The sequence below is a fragment of the Vigna unguiculata genome, chromosome 9 (genome assembly GCF_004118075.2).
Source record: "Vigna unguiculata cultivar IT97K-499-35 chromosome 9, ASM411807v1, whole genome shotgun sequence".
NCBI classification, from domain to species: domain Eukaryota; kingdom Viridiplantae; phylum Streptophyta; class Magnoliopsida; order Fabales; family Fabaceae; genus Vigna; species Vigna unguiculata.
The window spans coordinates 26,791,021-26,810,513 of NC_040287.1; the positions used below are offsets into that span (position 1 = coordinate 26,791,021).

At 32.7% G+C, this 19,493-nt stretch overlaps 1 protein-coding gene across 1 annotated transcript; it reads left to right on the plus strand.

The window, feature by feature from the left end:
* The first annotated feature begins 7,092 nt into the window (after positions 1-7,092).
* LOC114163615 (general transcription and DNA repair factor IIH helicase subunit XPD-like) lies at positions 7,093-18,362 on the plus strand. The gene is made up of 6 exons (XM_028047919.1): positions 7,093-7,629; positions 7,718-8,007; positions 8,083-8,168; positions 8,254-8,675; positions 8,776-8,919; positions 18,144-18,362. The coding sequence occupies exons 1-6, from the start codon at positions 7,093-7,095 to the stop codon at positions 18,360-18,362; spliced, it is 1,698 nt and encodes a 565-aa protein (XP_027903720.1).
* Positions 18,363-19,493: the final 1,131 nt, after the last annotated feature.

Genomic DNA, 19,493 nt, shown 5'->3' on the forward strand with positions numbered 1-19,493 from the left:
TAATGAAAAATAAAAAATATTTAGGTTTAACTACTCTTTTGGTCTTTGTTTTCATCTAAAAGTATCAAATTGTGACTAAAAAATTGGGACTAAATTATTTTTGCTCTCATTTCTCATCTATTTCCTTCATTTCTCGAAGAAAAAAATTTAACTCTCTCTTGTCTTACTTAATGATTAAATATTAGTTTAATAGTTATTAAAATTATTTTTTATCTCATGAGCATGTATACTCATTTTTTATTATTATAGAAGAAAAAAATAATGTATTATGTGTTTTTTTATAACCAATTTTTAATTGTAACTTGATTATAATATATTTTTCTTCTAATAATTATGTCTCTAAATCTTTTATAAAATTATGATAAATTATTTTTTAATATATTTAAAAAAAGTATATCGATGAAGAATAAAATTATAAATTCATCTTGTAGAAGTGATAAAAGAAAGTCTATGAAGATGAAAAAGTTAAATTATACTTCTTCACATCTTTTAAAGCATTTCATTATACTAATGATCCAATCTAACGATCCAATTGTTTTATAGAAGAGTCATTCTTTAAAGCATTATACTAATAATCCAATCAAATGATCATAAAATCATATTACTCTGACCCTTTCAAAACTCTTGGTCAAGATCCACCACTACTTTCCAATTAAAGGAGAGACTTTCATGTCATTCATGTGTATTCCCGTCATTCCTCAAGGATTAAGATATCAGGGGTACGTACGTAAATCTAACTTAAATACCAATATCAGGCCGGTGTTTAATAGAAAGTAAGGTAACAAACAAAAGAAAAAAAAAATCAATTTGTTAAACATGTGTCACGATTTGAGATATAAGTAATTGAAGTCGATAGTAGGTTGGGTTCTTAGTTTTATAATAGATTAGAAGTCATCAGAAAATATTAAGTATCAAAAAGATAAAAGTAATTAACTAGAGAAAATAAATTACAAATTAAAAAAATATTGATGTAACACCCCATTTAATTAATAGCGTAATTAAAAGAAGCGTCACATTAGAATAATATCTTAGCGCAGTCCTGGAGTTTAAACCCATTCCTTACAACATAAGGCACACCACGATGCCACAGGAAAACCAGTCATAAAGTTAAAAGGAATATAAAGAGATCACAAGTCAAACCGAATACATGGGTCGTGGTCCTAAGAAAAGCCCAACAAAAATAAAACATCAACTCCAGCCCAGATGGACTATGCGGCGGAGTCACCGTTCCCCTGTTGACCGCGAGAACCTCTCGCTTCTGCTCACATCAATAAATTGATGATCATCGCAAAAGAGAAGTACCACACACAAGACAATCAAACAAGCAAAGGGTAAGCTAGAGCCAAAACCATTTCATTAATAAAATCATATACATATTCACAGTTCATTATGCATACATCATGCAAGCATGTTACGACCTTCCAAACAATACACTAAGACTTGACTCGACTCATCTGGATACATATAACCTGGTCGGATTCAGCGGATGCTTGCACTTGTGGTGGATATCTCTACTCACCCCCGAGCTGCTCACCCCCGGGCTATGTGTTACAAGTGGTACAATGAATCAATTTTCCCTCACCACAAGGTTAGCCCTTAATGAATTTCAGGCCTCCTGCTACTCTCACCACAGGAGTCAGTTCGCTCTAGGTGAGACTAACTGACTCCTTAGAGTGTCAGGATGCAACCTTACCTTGAATCCTTACCTACTTATACAGATGGGGCACCACCATGGACACCCACTAACAAGGGCCATGGAATTACGTCCCGACCACTGAAGCACGACCCTGAGAATCTCACCTAGAGATCCCAAGGAATTATGCGCTGACACGGACCAAACTTTCTTAATCAATCAAACAGATTCAGCATGCATACACAGATATATACATATACATCATATACAGTTTCTCATAATTCACCTCTTTCGTATTACCATAACACATTGATACCAACTCTTTCATGTCTCATGTCGAACTCATGCCAAACTCATCATTTCAATTTCATGTATCATCTCATACAATTATCATATTCACATCATGTTAAAACTCACAAATCACAACTCATACACCATCTCATTCATAAAGGTCATTCAGTCCATAATCTTAAAGGTAACACCCAGACAAGCACATTATCAACATTTGAGATCAAGGAAAACTCCAAGGCTAGCCACCCTCTCGCCCAGCTTCTCGCTCAGGCAGCAGGGTCTCGCCCAGGCGAGGAGGACCCTCGCTCAGGCGAGCTTCCCTCGCCTAGACGAGAGCTCGACTTCCAGTACAGTGGCCTCGCACGCGTTCTCGCTCAGGCGAGACTCTCCTCGCCTAAGTGAGACGTTCGCTCGCTCAAAAAGACAGCGGGTCGCCTAGGCGACCATTCGTGGAAAAAGACTTAAGTGAGCTTATGTTAATCTCGCCTAGGCGAGACCAGCTCGCTTGGGCGAGTTTATCAGTGCTCGCTACTGTTTTCACCTGCAGCAGACTCGAAGGCATACCCCAAACAACAAACCCACCATATCACACATCCATAACAGCAGGCAAACTCAAACAATCACAAACAACATGGAATAACAGACTCGTACCAAACGAACAGGAGGGTTCTAGCTTCCCTTACTTGGAAAACAAGCTAGCAACTGGATCCTTGGGTACCAACAGCGAACGCAACAGCTCCGAGAGTGGATTAGCAAGCTGGAAAACAGTGGAACCAGATTAAAAACGAGCTCACCCCGACTGACCCTAGTTGGAACCACGAAGAAGGAACTAAAGTACAGGTTAGAACAGACTTACGTGAAGTGGAGGTCTGGTTGGAGTTCACTTGGAGGGGTTGACGGCTAACCCTAGCAGAGCTCTGAAATGGAAAGGGTGGTAGTGTTTAGGTTCAGATTACAAAGTGTGGCTGAAAGGGAAACCCTAATAGCTTTAGGACCTTTGCACCCTATGGGTCAGCCCTTAGGCCCAACAAATTAAGGCCAACCCTTGAACATTAGGGCAGAAAAATTAAATATGGCCTTACAATTGACATAGATCAAAAACTTAAATCACATGAAAACAAAACTTATCAACTTTAGCTAAGTTGCATACAAGTAAGATTTTCTTTTCATGTTAACAATTACAACAACTTATTCATTTTCAACTTTTTAATTTAAATACTCTTAATTGAGCCAAGAAATTGAAAAGTTTTGTATGGTCTTTACATAGTCACTTGAATCATTCAAATTCAATTCTTATGGGTTACATAAAAGGAAATAAATATTTAAAAAAGTCCATGCACATTTAGATTCTCAAATATGATGTTTCTAATTGTAGTCGTATCTATATCAAATGGATAAATAAGAGAATAAAAAGCTTAAGTGTTTCCATTTATCAAAACATTTCTCAATAAATTCAAGATGGGATAAAAAAAAGTGTTTTCACCTCTTTAAGAATTAAGAATTGAACATTACGTTTATAAATTCTTATTTGAATTTTTTCTCTTAGTTAAAATTATTTTTTGAATAATGGAGGGTTTGTTTGAAAATACAACCCCAGAGAGAGTAACCTTACCTGCACATATATCATCTACATATGATAAAGAAAATATATATTCTTGCAGAACACGTTATTCTATTGTAACTGTACATCTATATATTTTTAGAAAAATTATGTTCTGAATTTTTTTTTTAACAAAATTTTCATAAATAGAATTAAACTTTTTTTATTTTTTAATTAAAATAAACTAATAAAATAATATTTTTATTTAAGATAATTTGTGAAAGTTTGTTAAAATTTTTTTGTTAAATTATCGTTTTTCATATATTTACTGTTATATTTTAAAAATAATTGTAAGAAAACTTAATTTTTTCATTTTAAAAGTAATTTCATTAAAAAAATTCTTTAACAAATAATTTTAATGTAATTTTTAATATACAGATGATAAAGAATTTTAACTGCATATATATCAACTCTTTTATCATATACAGATGATAAAGGATATTTTTAATGTAGTTATTTTTAAAATGGAAAAATATTTTTCTTTCAATTCTGTTTAAAATATAAAAAGTAAAAATATATATACATTATTTTAAAAAAATAAAAAATAATTTTCTTGCAACTTTTCTAAAATAATAAAAAGTAAAAATATATACATTATACAATAAGAATTTCTGGCATTTGTTGTGTATTTCTGTTACTCCCACGGTAACTGATTCTGTCCTCTATTAAGAAGCATATTGCCGGCACTATCCTGTCACTACTGTGCCATTTATTCAATTCATTCCTGTTCGTACACACACTATACAAAGGTACAATTAATTCAAAGGAATTACAATTTCTCTCGGGTTTAAAAGTACCCACAATTAAAATCTTAAATTCATAACATAATTGTAAAAGAATCTCCTTAAGATTACATAATTTTTCTTTATTAAATACAATGAATAAATAAAAATAGAGTTTCTGTGATAAAGTTGTAATTTTCTTATTATATTAAAAATAAAATAAACAGAGTTTGTTTGAATAAGGCAGGGTTTGTTTGATCGTACCTTACCTCTGCACATATCTCATCTACAGATGATAAAGAATTCTTTTCTTGGAGAACACTTTATTCAATCCTTATTGTATAACGTATATATTTTACTTTTTTATATTTTAAAAAGAATTACATGAAAACTATTTTTTTTTCATTAAGAAAAATATTACATTAAAAAATAATTATAATTTAATCTAAAAAAATAATAATAATGTAATTTTTAATAAGTAATTTTAACTTAATTAAAAAAAAATCATTTTTAATGTAATTTTTAGGTTAACATACTCCATTGGTCCATGTTTTTTTACAAAAATTTTAATTAAGTTCTAAGATTTTTTTTAGTCTCAATTAGGTTTATATTTTTGAAAATGCGTAACAATTAGGTCAATTCCGTTGATTGTAATGGTGTTAAGGATGTGTCACGCGTCAGCTCCTCATTTTTTAAAATTTTTTTATTTTAAAAAATTAATTTTTGTTTTAATTTTCTTTTTTTTTTAATTATTCATGCCACATGTCACGTTAATATTGTGTCACATGTCAAGTCAGTAAGGTGACACATGTCAAGTCATTGTCTAAATCTCAATTTGGTATATGTTATTTTGATTATATTTCAGTCATTTTTTTAAAAATTTCTTCCTCTCTAAATTGAGACCAAATTTAACTTTTATATAAATTTTATAATGATACTTTTATTAAACATTTTAATAATATTAAGTTTATTTAAATTTTTATTTTACATTAAACTTTACTTATATTTTGTTTTAAAATTTTAAAATATTTATTTTAACTAGTTACAAAATTGTTTTAAATAATTTATATACAAATGTTGGAGTTGGTTTAAAAATAACAATTTTATAAATATAAATATAAAATTTTAAAATAATTTTGTAAAAAAGTTAAAATAAATATATTTAAAATAAATGGACTGAAATGTAATCAATATATAGACCAAATTGAGATTCAGATAATGACTTGACACGTGTCACCTTACTGACTTGACACGTGACACAATATTGACGTGACACGTGGCATGAATAATTTAAAAAAAATTTAAAAATTTAAAAAAAAAATTCAAAAAAAATTCAAAAAAAATGAGAAGTTTACACGTGGCACATCCTTAACACCGTTATCACCATACTAACAGAATGGACCTAATTGTTACGTATTTTTCAAAATATGGACCTAATTGAGACTAGAAAAAAATCTTAAAACCTAATTAAAATTTTTGAACAAAAACATGGATTAATAGAGTATTTTAATCTAATTTTTACAAAGATTTTTTTTAAAACAATTCTGGTACAAACTCTGCTCGCCGCGGACCTATATATTCAAAAGGAGAATGATATTTTGACTACTAAGTTTTGACAACTTCTTTTCTTACAACATAAGGTGTCATCTTTTAAGTGGTTTTAAAATATTGAGAATGAAAAAATGAGAAAAACCATTTAAAAGATGTCACCTAAAGTTATAAGAAAAAGTTGTCAAAATTTAGTAGTAAAAAATTATTTTCCTATTCAGAAATGCTAAAAGTAAAACTAATGATTTCAGTGCACTATTTTTTGTCTCGTTCCTGTCCAGAAAAAAAAAATCCATCAATTTTACCATCATATATTCGTTATGTTAATATATTATATAACTATTTATGTTATTATTTTATTTATATTTATTACTATAATTTGAACATAATATTGTAATTATGATTTAAGGTCTCAAAATTAACTTTGTAATTAAACTTTTAATTCACATATAAATTTAATTTTTTTATCAAGTTCATTTTAAATATTCACTAAGCACTTTTTGCTTTAAAACGTAGAAATATCGAACTCCAAAAATTAATATATTGTCACACAAATAAATAATTTCATAAAATTACTTTCTTTACTAAAAAATAAACAATTAATATGCAGTTTAAAATAAAATAAAAATTACAAAAATCCAAAAAAAAAATATTAATTTTATACATTTAATTAAAAATAAGATATCATATTATGTAAAATAAACAAAAAAGTGACAGAAATAATAACTCCAAGAAAAGACAAAAGAAAAGTTTAAAACAATTTTATGTGGCTGTAGTGAATTAATTGCAGGAGCAATAAGAGAGAATAAAGCAGGGTTTGTTTGAATACAACCCCAAAAAGGGTTACCTTACCCACACATATATCATCTCTTGCTGGACACGTTATTCAATTCTTAGCATTTCTGAATGTATAGGTCCACTGCGAGCAGAGTGTACTGGCATGGAATTGTTTTAAAAAAAATATTTATAAAAATTACATTGAAAGATGAAATTTTTTAAAGTTAAGTTTAAATTACTTATTAAAAATTACATTAAAAATATCTTTTAAAGAAATATTTTTCTGAACATGAATGAAACAAAAAATAGTGCACTGAGGTGGTTATAGTTTTTAGCATTTCTGAATATAGGTCCGCGTGGAGCATATGTACAGAGAGAGAGAGAGAGAGAGAGAGAGTGATAGTGGAGAATTATCACGAGGTGGTGAGACTATGTAACAATATCTTTGTGAGTCAGTATTTGAAAGATTTGCATCCTTATCTGGCAGTTTGCAAAAGGAGAAGTTGTGAGGTTGCAAGAATATGAAGGTCACCATTGATGAGGTGCCGGTGTATTTTCCTCACCCAGAGATTCACCCGGAACAACTCCGGTACATGCACTATCTTAAAACTGTGTTGGACAGAAAAAGTCATGGAATCCTCCAAATGCCAAAGAACAAAGGGAAGAGTTCGGCTCTCATTTCTTTCATAACGAGCTACAGATTGTGGAAGCCAGAGAATTTGCAGATGAAACTCATATACTGTGCTCGCAACCTGGAGGAGACGGAGAACATCTTGTCGGAGCTCAAAACTATATACCAGCTCCAGCGCCACTTCCTTGGCGATGCTGCAAATATGCTTGCCATCGGTTTCGCTACCCGCATGAATAAACTCTGCATCAACTCTACTATCACGGAATTTTCCATCAGTGATGAATTCGTTGATTCAAAGTGTCTTGGCTGTACTGCTAGTTGGATAAGAGAACTTGCCCTCCACAATACCAACATTAATATTTGTTCTTATTTTGAGAAGTATCAAGTGGATAGGCCTGTTCTACCACCAGGTGTCTACACCATTGAGGTAACGTCAAAACAATAAGTTCTTATTCGATTATATAATTTTACCCAATCACTGAAATAATTATACATATGTGGTGTGATCTATAAAGGACCTTCATGAATTGGGAGAGGATGAGCAGAATGACTTTTGTCCTTATTTCGTGGCTATTGATGCGTTGCGCACTGCGAACGTGGTGGTTATTTGTGGGTATAATTACTTGCTGAATCCTAAGTATGCTGGAATTATATCAAGTAAATTGATGGACGAAAGTATAGTTGTACTAGATGATGCAGAAGACATTCTTGAGGTTTGTAAGACATCTCTCAGTGTCGCTGTCTCGATGCATACTCTCACTAGTACCTCCTTATTTGTGAAGGAGATGCGTCTTCAACTTGAAAGGTACATGTTTTCAATCATGCTACGTTCCTTGATTTTATGATTATTGTTCTAACTGTTGTTTGAATTTGCTACAAGTTTCAATGCCAACGATCCAGATAGATTACGCGCTGAGTATGATAGACTCTTGCAGGGTTTGACACGAAATGGAGATGACCTTCCTCGTAAGTAAATGAAAATTCAATTTTCTTATACATATATCTAGTCATGGTTTGCATTTGCTAAATTACTAGTACTATTTTTACACAGCCTCTGATGTGTGGCGAGCACATCCAGCCCTGCCAGCTGACGTGTTAGTGCAGCCTATGCCTGAAGACATTCGCTCTGCCAGTAATTTTCTTACTGCTTTACAGCATTTGATTGGATATCTTAAGCCCATGTTAAGTTGTGAAGACGTTCAAGATGAAAGAAGCCTTCTTATTTTGGTGGAGCGTTTGCAACCTCACCTTAACCTACAAAGTTTAAGGCTCTTTTATGAACGCTTTCATTCACTGATTTCTACCTTGAAAGTTAAGAATCCTGCTCATCTTCATTGCTCTGATGCCCGTGTATTGTGTGATTTTGCCACAATGTTGGGCATTTATGCTCAGTCCTCTGAGTTCCGTATTAGAAGAGGTCCTAGAGGGATGTTGGAGCATGCTCCTGACGTCCTTTGTCAATATGCACTGCAGGTTTGAGTATTTTATTTACATTTCGCTGTTAGTGATCTGTCATGGAAAATTTATATGTTTATGTTTTTCTTGGTTTAATTATGTTTTCTTTGAATTTCAGATATGTTGTGATGATCCTTCTCTTGCCATGAAAGTTGTTCTTGATCGATTTCAGTCCGTGGTGATCACAGCCACCACAGGCACTTCTGATTCCTTAGGTCGATTCCCTCAAATTTTAAAGTTCCAACCTATTGTATGTCGACCTGTAAGCAGTGACGACCCGTAAGCAGTGAGGGAAAAGAGAAAATGTCCTCAGATATTCAAGTCATGAGTTCTTTTCGTGTTTTCTTAGGAAACATGTTATCGAGACAATGATTTCTAAATCTTTTGTATTTTGTTATTCGATTACTTTTTAAGACTAACTAATCCCTTATCATCGGTATCATAAAAAACAGTTGCATGTGTGATATACAAAGTGTTATAGCTGGATGTTCACCGATAAAAGTTTGAGATTTTAAACTCGTGAAATGGAATTGAGATAGGTACACCCGTGAGCCGTGATTAATGTTAGCCATGATAGCCACTGTAAATTTATTAAGGTTAGCCATGGCTTGTTAGGGCAAGATAATTATTATCAAACTTAAATAGATACATTATTTATAGAATATTGTTAGTTAACATTAGTTGTAACAATATTGATTGCTGAAAAAGAACTTTTCAATATTAAAATTAATTAAATCATATTTAAAATAACTATGTTATAAGATATAGATATAATAAGCTGTCTATATTATCCATTCATAATTAGATGTTGGAACTGCTTTATAATAAAACTTTAATGAATAAATTTGTAGTTAAAAAACTAAAATGATAAAATAAAAAGTATTAATCTATGTTAATATTTGCATATATGTCAATAAACTGGTTATGGCATATATGTCTTACGAAGAGCACCGTTTCTTTAGATGAATGCAGGGTTGATATGAGCATAGGGAGACGTGGGTGGGTATACCACTAATGCACCAATTAACATTTTCGTAAAACTTCGCCACCTTTAATCTACTTTATTGTGACTTGCTCTTTATATATATTAGCCTTTTAAAGTTGTGATTTAAATGTTTTTAATTTCTGAAATATCGACCTTTTACTTTTAGATCCTTGATAAAATTGTTATTGTCTTTTAGGGTGGAGGAAAAAAAAAAACGCTTTGCACTTTGTTCTAAATACTTTTGGCTTCCTAAAGAGGTAATTTTATTATTTTTCAAAAAAAAAAAAAGGTTAAATGACATGTTTTTTCTTATACGATACAATGTGAAGTTAGTTAAGAAAATATAATTGTACTGTGTGGATCAATCGACCGTCCTAGTCAGTCCTTCTCCAACCACGAGAGAGATTACTTCAAAGAAGATTTGCAAGTTATATACAATGTCAACCAGCTACCGGTCAATTGAAATTACTTTAAAAAATATTTACAAGTTATATGCAATGTTAAATAGCCACTAATCGGTTGAGATTACTTAAAAGAAGATTTGCAAGTTATGTGCAATGTCAACCGTTTGCAAATCGGTTGAAATTACTTAAAAGAAGATTTGCAAGTTATGTGCAACGTCAACTGGCTGCTAATCGATCGAAATTACTTCAAAAAAGATTTGCCAGTTATATACAATGTTAACTGGTTGCCGATCGGTTAAGATTACTTAAAAGAAGATTTGCAAGTTATGTGCAACATCAACCGGCTACTAATCGATTGAGATTACTTCAAAGAAGATTTGTAGTCATGCAACAACGAACACTAATCATATTCTTATCCAGTGTCAGTAGTTTGATTGCCCACATGATTTCACCTTGGAGTCCATTTACACAAATTATGTATGACAACCTACAATGGCTCGGTGGCCGAGTGATCCTCTTGTAGTGTTAGTAGTTGGACTGTTCCAAGATTACACCCTGGTGTCCTCTTATGCAGATTATGCACTATTAATATAATGAATAATAAAATTAGAGTTTTTGTTTTAAAATTATAATTTTCTTGTATTAAAAATAAAATAAGGAGAGTTTATTTAAACAACATAGCAATCAACAAAAACAACCTCACGCAGTTATCTTATGATAAAGATTTTGTTCTTGCAGGAAGCTATTCGATTCTTATTCTATAATGTACATATTTTTACTTTTTTATATTTTAAAAAGAATTGCAAGAAAACTATTTTTTCATTTTAAAAAGAATTACATTAAAAAAAATCTTTAAAATTAAAGTAATATTTAACAAGTAATTTTAACTTAATTTAAAGGGATGTGAGAGTGTTAAAAATACAAAAGGGATGTGATAGTGTTAAAACGTATCGGCTCAAATAATAAAATTACTTCTAATAATAAAATGTTATGTTCAAATTATAATAATAAATAATATATTAAAATAATCAAAATATGATTCTAAAATTGATGGAAAATGTTTTTTTCTGGACATGAATGAAACGAAAAATAGTGCAGTGAAAGCATTATGGTTTAGTTTTACTTTTATCATTCACAAATGAGTCACAAATGAGTAGTGTTATATTGACACCAGAAGAGTGCATGATATTCATTTTAAGCTGATGTGTCAATTTTAATATTCTTTTTAATCAACCAGTGGTTTCGGTTAGAAATTTATGGGCATTTCTGTAATTTTGTAAGGGTAAAAAATTGGATAGGGTACTTAAATTCGCAAAGCTAGGTTTTTTCCACTTTATGAAAATTCAGTTCGAGTCCAATGTTCTTCTCTGTTGCGGTCTCATCTTTGTTTTGCATAATGATTCTTTTCCTTTAATGTGTGTATTTGGTTATGTTCTTTGTCTAATTTCAGAAATATTGGTTAGTTTTTTTTAACGTGTATTTAGTTATTAATTATAATTTTTTATTTATAATAATGATTATTTTAGTAACTAATAATTTTTTATTTTGTAAATTAGTATCTAAATTGGTTACTATAATGACTAACTATTCTTAATTTCTAAAATTGGTTTCTAATTGGGAATTTTCTTATACTGAACACATACACAAGATTTACCTGCAAACCCTAAAGGAGATCGAATCAGAGGACGACCTTTTTTCCTCCTACATTGAAGTTGAGAAGCACGATAGTGGCGCGAACGGTGCTGGCTCTGGCTAACGATGGAAGGCGTTGATTCCCAGCGGTGCCTCTTTGCAACCTTGTGATGCAGTGATTCCTAGTTGTGAGTGAGAAGTCGACTTCTCTCATATCGTTGTCATGCAAAGCAACGATGTATCTCGCGACGACGGTTTTCTCGTGGGCCATTTAGGGTTCAACTCCAACTTTGCAAATTTTGTCTTGTCACCTGCCATATGTCTCGAACAACCACTATCAAGGTACCACAAATGTTTTTTCTCACTTTTTATGACCTACAAAACAGATTTGTATTACATGGTATCCTTTGATAGGTTGGGTCCAACATGGTTACACCTTTCTAATCCTTTTGGGATCCATTTTATAACCTCTTTAGGAACATCATACTTTCTAGCATAGCAATTTTTAATAACATGACCTTTCTTCATATAATAGTTGCAAGAGATGAATGATATATAATTTAGCTTACTTTTTGAAAAGAAACTACAGAACTTGGCTTTCTTTTTGAAAATAGGATTGTAACAAAATCCAGCTTTCCCAAACGCACAATTATGAGAACCAAGAACAACTTCTAAGTTTGCTTTCCCTCTTGTGAACTTTGTATAGGTTTTCAAAAGGTATTTCACTTGATTTTTTAATACTGTGTAGGTTTCAGATGTTTTTCAGCCAACTCATTTTTAGAACAATCGATTGAATTACTGTAAATCATTTCTAAGTGTTGAAATCAATTTTTAAATTGGTTGGTTTTGTTTCTGGTTGACTAAATCTGTTTTCTAGCCAGTTGTTTAAGCCTTTCAATCGATTGTTTAATGTAGAAATCTTGATTGTTTCATTATGCAACTCTTCAAAATATGCAACAATTGACTATAGTCATTTTTGTTAGAGAGCTTACTTGACTTGATTAGGATGATTCATAACCAGCCATGAGGCACAAGTTGGCTTCCTCACTCCCATCTTGTGATGAACTACTTGTTGAATCATCATTGTCTTCCTATGTCATGTATGCACGTCTCTCCTTGGGTTTCTTCTCTCTTTTCCGGTCAAAACTCTTCTCTTTTTCTTTGTTAATGATTGGATATTCAATCTTGATATGTCCTTGCTTTCCACAACTATAACAAGTGAAATTAGAAGAATTTGACTAAAATCATTTAGAAGTGTACCTCTTTTGATTACCTTTACTACCTTTCTTTTTTAGATACTTCCCAAACCTTTTGATAAGAAGATTCAAGTTCTCATTGTCACTTGATTCAGCCACCTCATCCTCGAGTTCATCATTCCTCTTGGTGCTAGTCTTCAAGGCTATATTCCTTATTTGACTCTAGCTCGTTTGGCTTTTGCATCCCAATTTCATGCTCCTTTAGCTTTCCGAACAATGTAGCTGTAGTCAATGTAGACAGGTCTCTTTATTATGAAATAGTTGTGACCTTTGGTTTCCAAGATCTATCAAGACACTTCAACACCTTGATGTTTAGCTCCTCTTTGTCGAATTCCTTACCTAAACCTGTGAGATGGTTGACAATGTAAGTGAATCTCTTTTGTACTTCCGTTGTGGACTATCCTTGTTGCATCTTGAATAACTCATACTCTTGAATCAAGGCATGCTTCCTTGCTCTCTTCACATCATTAGTCCCTTCATGCGTCACTTCAAGCACCTCCCACATTTCTTTGGCACTTTTGCATTGGGAAACTCTAAAGAACTCGTCCATGTTCAAGGATGATGCGAGGATGTTCTTTGTAGTGCAGTCATATTGAGCTTTCCTTCTTTTATCCTTTGTCCACTCAGTCCAAGGCTTGTCAACCTATTTATCATCAACAACATGTTTAGGAGTGTAAGGTCCATTCAATATTGCATCCCCCATATACCTTGATCAATTGATTCAATAAAGATTTTCATCCTAATTTTCCAAAACTAGTAGTTTATGCCACTAAATATTTATATGAACTCATACCACCCTAACTTAGTCAACATTACACATGTACTTCAATAACAAGACCACCATAATGACCACATCTTAGGGGAGAATACACTAACCATACCATTTCATATAAATTAATCTCACTCTTATTATCCAATTAACATACATTCTGAATTATAGTTTACCACATACAACAAAACATTTAAAATCATCCCCTTCATTATAACACTCTTTACACTTCCACTTTCTTTAGCCTTCTTTAGTCCCTAACAGGCCACATTCATCTACATGTTCCATTTTAGTCATGTACGTAATAACTCACTAATTAAACACCCAATGATGTGAAACCCAGATAAAATCAATATCGCAAGTCGTACTGTCAAGCCACTAGGCGGTGCATACATATATGAGTTCTGCCCAGACTTTTCCTGCACTGAAACGCACCCCACACACCCTAATTATAGCACCCACCTTCATACTAGCATAATTCTATATGCACACATCATCCAAAGTTCAGACATCATTCATATTAACATAAATTCTATAACAACAGTGTATTGATCATATACATATTTCATACTTAATCATTTCCAACCACAACATGAACCCCAAATCCTAATTTCATTCACGTGTTTCCTGCAATTTTCCACCAATTACATAGTTCAGTTCATAATTCATCATGTCAATCATATGCGTACATCAAAACCCATGTCAAATACCATAACACCACTGTCAGTCACTAAAACAGACAAAACTGGCAACACCGCATATGCCGCCTGGTAGATCACCCTTAGCCGCTAGGCGGTTCATAGAGGAAACCCATAATTTAGGTTCTGGAGCATGCGTCGCTTGGTAGCTCCCCTGCCGCCACCAGGCGGTTTCTGGAAATTTCCATAAACGCGACGAAATTAAAACCAAATGGCATACTTTGCATTTCCAAACCTCAAACACATTACGAAATCAGGCAATTACAATTAAAACAAAGGTATAGAACTCCCCTAACCTGGATATTCCTTCCTCAATTGAGAATTGCTCAAAACTCCTTTCTTTTGGATATTGAGATTGTGCCTCCCTCCAACATTGCAATAATCTACCCCATTCAGCCCACACGCTAAGAATTCTTCTCCCTTCAGTGTTCACACCTTGCTAGACTCCTAAGCACTCTCTCTCCTTCTTAATTTCCTCTTAAAGTTAGCCTTAATTAGACTTGATGGAGAAAAACGAATTTGGCATTAATGGAGAAAAATTTAGCATTCAAGGCTCATTTAGGAGTGATCTTTCCAGCCCCTCTTGGCAGCTAGGGTTTTGGTGTCCTTTCACTTTCATGCCCAAATTTGATTTTAGCAAAAATGAAAGTTTTTCCAAGCCAAGGTTTGAACCCACAACCTCCCAAATACCAAGTACAATACACAACCATTCAACCAATTCCTATTTCATGATAATATTTATAAATTTAGGAGTTTATCACTCTCTTATCACGCCCAAACACATCATCAGAGAAAAATAAATAAAAATTAAACAACAAACAATTGACATACATGGGACTTGAACCCAAGTCCTCTCACATAACCAAATACTCTCAACTGCTTGAGCTAGTACTTTTCCACATCATGATGATTAGCATTTATTACCTTAAAGGTTTTCATTACCCGCATTTATTAAATAATTATTTATTTAATTATTTAAATTTCTCGGATCTTACATGTAGAATCAAGAGGCGTCTAGCGGAAGATTGAAAAGTCGAGGTTTAAGGATTGGGGTTTTAATAAGGGTCATGGGTTTGAAATTGGGTTTTATTTTTATATTGTGTTTCATTTTATTTAAGCTCACTCTATCTGTGTGTGTTTGGCGATGATCATGTAACCACTCTGATGTTGATGCAGGTGAGCAAGTGGACACTTAGAGCCGGAGATGGGCCATCCATGGGAGTTTTTACATGGGATTATCTTTGTGGATTTTATGGAATATTTTGTAATTAGTTACTATGATTTGTTTTATATTTATAGCATGAACGTATTTACGAATTTTTACCTTTTGGCACGTATAAACTAAAGTTTAAATTTTCCCGCGTATTAGGGAAAGCACTTCAATAATAAAGGCAGTTTACTAATATTTTTATTATTTTAATTTTAAATTAGTAATATCCGGCTAGGATGTTACAAGAGCAGTCCAAGCCCAAGCCTAGTTTCATTTTTTTTTCTAATGCTTCTTATCATAGAACCTTTATTGTAATATTTTTTTGTGTTTTTGTTTTTGTTCATAAGCTTGGGTGGGAAAATGCTATTTAGCAACCCCAACCTTAACCAATTTTAATAGCTTATACCATGTAGTGTGAGGGTCAAGGGGTTCTAAGTGCCTCTTGTTTCTACACTAAGGATTTCGACTAGTTCATGTTTTCACATCTTTATGTTTTCTTTTAATCAACATGTGCTATGTGCGTGACTTTATGTTTTAAGTCTTCATGATAAATAGATAACTTGATTTTCATAATTAGATGACCTTTCTTTGGTCTTAGGAAAATTCTTTCTTACATTTGAAAATTTATTTCTCATACTTTAAATGTTTTTGAAATTTTTACTGAGAGGTTTTATGAAATTGAACTAAAGATCTTTGGCTAGAAAAGGCTTGTTTTTTTAACTGTGTTAGGCCTTCAAAAGTTACCTTATTTTTTAACTAGTCAATTCAATCCCCCCCATTCTTGGCATTTCAACCATTTCAAAACTTACAATGAGTTCGTATTTGTCTAGTTTGCATAATAATTTTTAGGATCATAGTAGTTTGATTTATAACTATAGTGAGGATGAGTTGCATATGAGAGCTGAGAATGACATTGCATATTTTGGTAGAAAAATTTATCCATTGTTATACCTAGCTTAGGAGAAAAAGGTTGAAAGGTTGCATTCATTCGTTGTTAGGTGTAGTAAATATCATATAGTTAGTTTGTGCACTTCCAAGTTCATAAGGCATGCATATGAGTGGTGGCGGCAAAGACAATATAATGTAAAGAGTGGTAGAAAAATTTCCATTAAAGATTAGAATGAGTTGATGGCATGCATGAGAAGAAAATTGGTTCCACCTTATTTTAAAAGAAACCAAGAGCAGAAACAAGAGATGAGATAACTCGTGGAAAGGGGTAGAGAATTTATTAAAAGTGAGAAAGAGTTCTTTCATCGAGAAAAAGAGTTTAAAGAAAAATTTCAAAAGCTCTAGAGGGATAAGAAGAGAAGAAAGATTGAAAGAAGGAAAAAGGAACAAATACAGCTAGGGATAAGAGCAAGAGAGATAAAGAAGAAAGCAAAAGAGGAAAGAGAGAAAAAGGAGCATCAAAGAAAAGACAAGAAGGAGAAGGAGAGGAAGAAATATAAAGAAAAAGAGAGAATAAGATGAGACAAAGACTTTGAAAGAAAATCAAAAGAGGAAGAGCTTGAGAGAAAATTAAAAGAAAAGAAGGAACTAAAGTTACAACATTTTATAATTCCTTCGATAAACAAGGAAATCAAGCTTACAAAGGGAGTAATCCCATCTTTTCCACAATTTCTTTTGTCTTATTTCATTCTAAAATTTTTTTTAGTCCACCTCGTTCAATTGTTTCAAACTCCTCAATAGATTTTGCAAAAAAACATACTTTGACTTGAATTTACCTTTTAAGCATCAATTAAGTCAAAGTGTAAATCAATACTTTTGTGAAGTGGGCTTCACATAAAAATCTTTCAAAATTAAAGGCTCATCCTCATGTAATTCTTATAAATATATTCTGCTTGGATTCTAGAAAATGCCAGAAATTTTGTTTTATGAATATTGTAGATATACTTTTGACCCAGGCAAAAATGATTTTCTTTGTTGTGGCCAAGTGTATTGATCGAGGTCATACCTAACCAAATTAAACAGATAAATATAGTACTTAGGAATTAACTCAAGGTCATCTCCCAATGATCATTGTTTTCGATCAAAGCTTTCCAGATTCAACAAAGGGGGGGGGAGATTTTGCGGATTAAGCATCTGTGAGAACATCCAAAAATAATACCCAAAGACATTAAGCACGAATTCAAGTCTGTTTTGTTGGCACAAGCAAGCTTGAAACAAAGAATTGATAAAGCCATGTGCATGAAGATCATAGGTGTTTGATGAAGATTGATGAAGATCCACTTGAAGATTATGTTTTTAGTGTGTTTAATCTGGAAATAATATGTTAAATGTAATGTTTTAGTGTTATATCATGTTGGTAGGCTATATGACATAGGTTAGATTTCTTGTGTGCCTTTGTGTGTCTCTTTTAATTTGTTAAAATGGGTTTTAACAGGTTAAAAGGCTTGTAGTATATCGTTTCTGGTATGAATGCATTTAGTACGTTGAATTATTTTTATATGACTGATTTCACTTAAGTCAAGTGAAATTAGCTGATTGTACAAAAAATTCAATCGACTGACTCGTGGGTAGTCCTTGGTTCAGTTGAAGTTGAAGCTTGTCTACAAATCACGACTGGTGGCACATTTGCACCTACATCAGAATTGGATGGTTGGGTTGGAGGCACATATTGATCAGAAGTTGATGGCTGGGTTGAAGGCACATATTGTTGACTTGACAGATTTTGCCCTTCATCAGAAGTTGGTGCCTGGGTTGGAGGCACAGATTGTTCATATGGCTAATTTTGGGCTTGATCAGAAGTAGCTGATGGTAGTGGAGATGGAGGAGTTTGTGGGCAAGTGGTTTTATTGTGTCCAAGTTGCTTACATATTGCGCATTTCTTCCTTATCCCCCCTCTTCTAACCTAGGTGTCATCTTTCTTCATCTCAGACGCTTGTAGTTTTCTTTTCTTCTTAGGTCTTCCAGGCAATATACGCTTTAGTGGAGGCAACACATCAGGGAAGGGAGTGATTTCCCACACATGTTGGTCGTTTACAGGATATATGATTGAGCAATATATTTCTTCATATGAGGACTTGGTAAACCAGTGTGCTACATATTGATCTACACTCAGATTTAAGAATTTCATTGCAGTCAGGGAATGCGAGCATGGGATGCCAGTAATACCCCATTTCCTGTAGGTGCATTCCATGGTGTCCACATTCACCACAAACTTCTCACCAATAGTAGATACGTGTATGACCTTAAAAAGCTTGTTTGCTGACCAACTATATTCATTAAAAAAGGACACAGATTACTAAACCAGTCATAGATTGAATATATAAAATAATACAATCAAGGGTGAGCAATACCTAGGAACTTAATACTTTGTTAACTGCAGCTCCTTAACTAGTCTGTCGCGAATCCTAGAGCATATTGAACCTTCGAAGGAACTTACTTTCAACCTATTACTTGCCCATCTATTCATCATGTACAGCCTTATGTCTTCAAGCAAGGTAATTATTGGCTTACTCCTTGCATCCACAAGTAAGTTGTTGAAGGCCTCTAACATGTTGTTAACTAGTGTATCACACTTGACATTGCTAATGAACCTTGATCTTGACCAATACCTATTCAATTTGTAGCATATAATCATATTGATATTAATAGTTATTGCAGTATATAAAAAGCTAAGTAATTAGTGGGGGAACTTGCCTTGGAGGAATAACTATTAAATGTTTGAATGCATCCTCATTAACTTTTTTAATCTCTAACATAACATTTTCCCATGCTTGTTGTAACATCCTGGCCGGATATTACGAATTTAATTAATAAAATAAAGAAATACAATTAAGTTGCAGTTAATGAAATATCATCTCCCAAAGACGCAGGAAATTTAAAACGTTTATTACTTTCAATAATAAACCAAAATCCATAAGTATAAATAAGATTGTA

Coding starts and splice junctions, on each gene's coding strand:
- LOC114163615 (XM_028047919.1), top strand. CDS start 7,093: ATGAAGGTCACCATTGATGAGGTGCCGGTGTATTTTCCTCACCCAGAG. Junction 8,008..8,082: donor ATGCGTCTTCAACTTGAAAG/GTACATGTTTTC, acceptor ATTTGCTACAAG/TTTCAATGCCAACGATCCAG. Junction 8,676..8,775: donor TTTGTCAATATGCACTGCAG/GTTTGAGTATTT, acceptor TTTGAATTTCAG/ATATGTTGTGATGATCCTTC.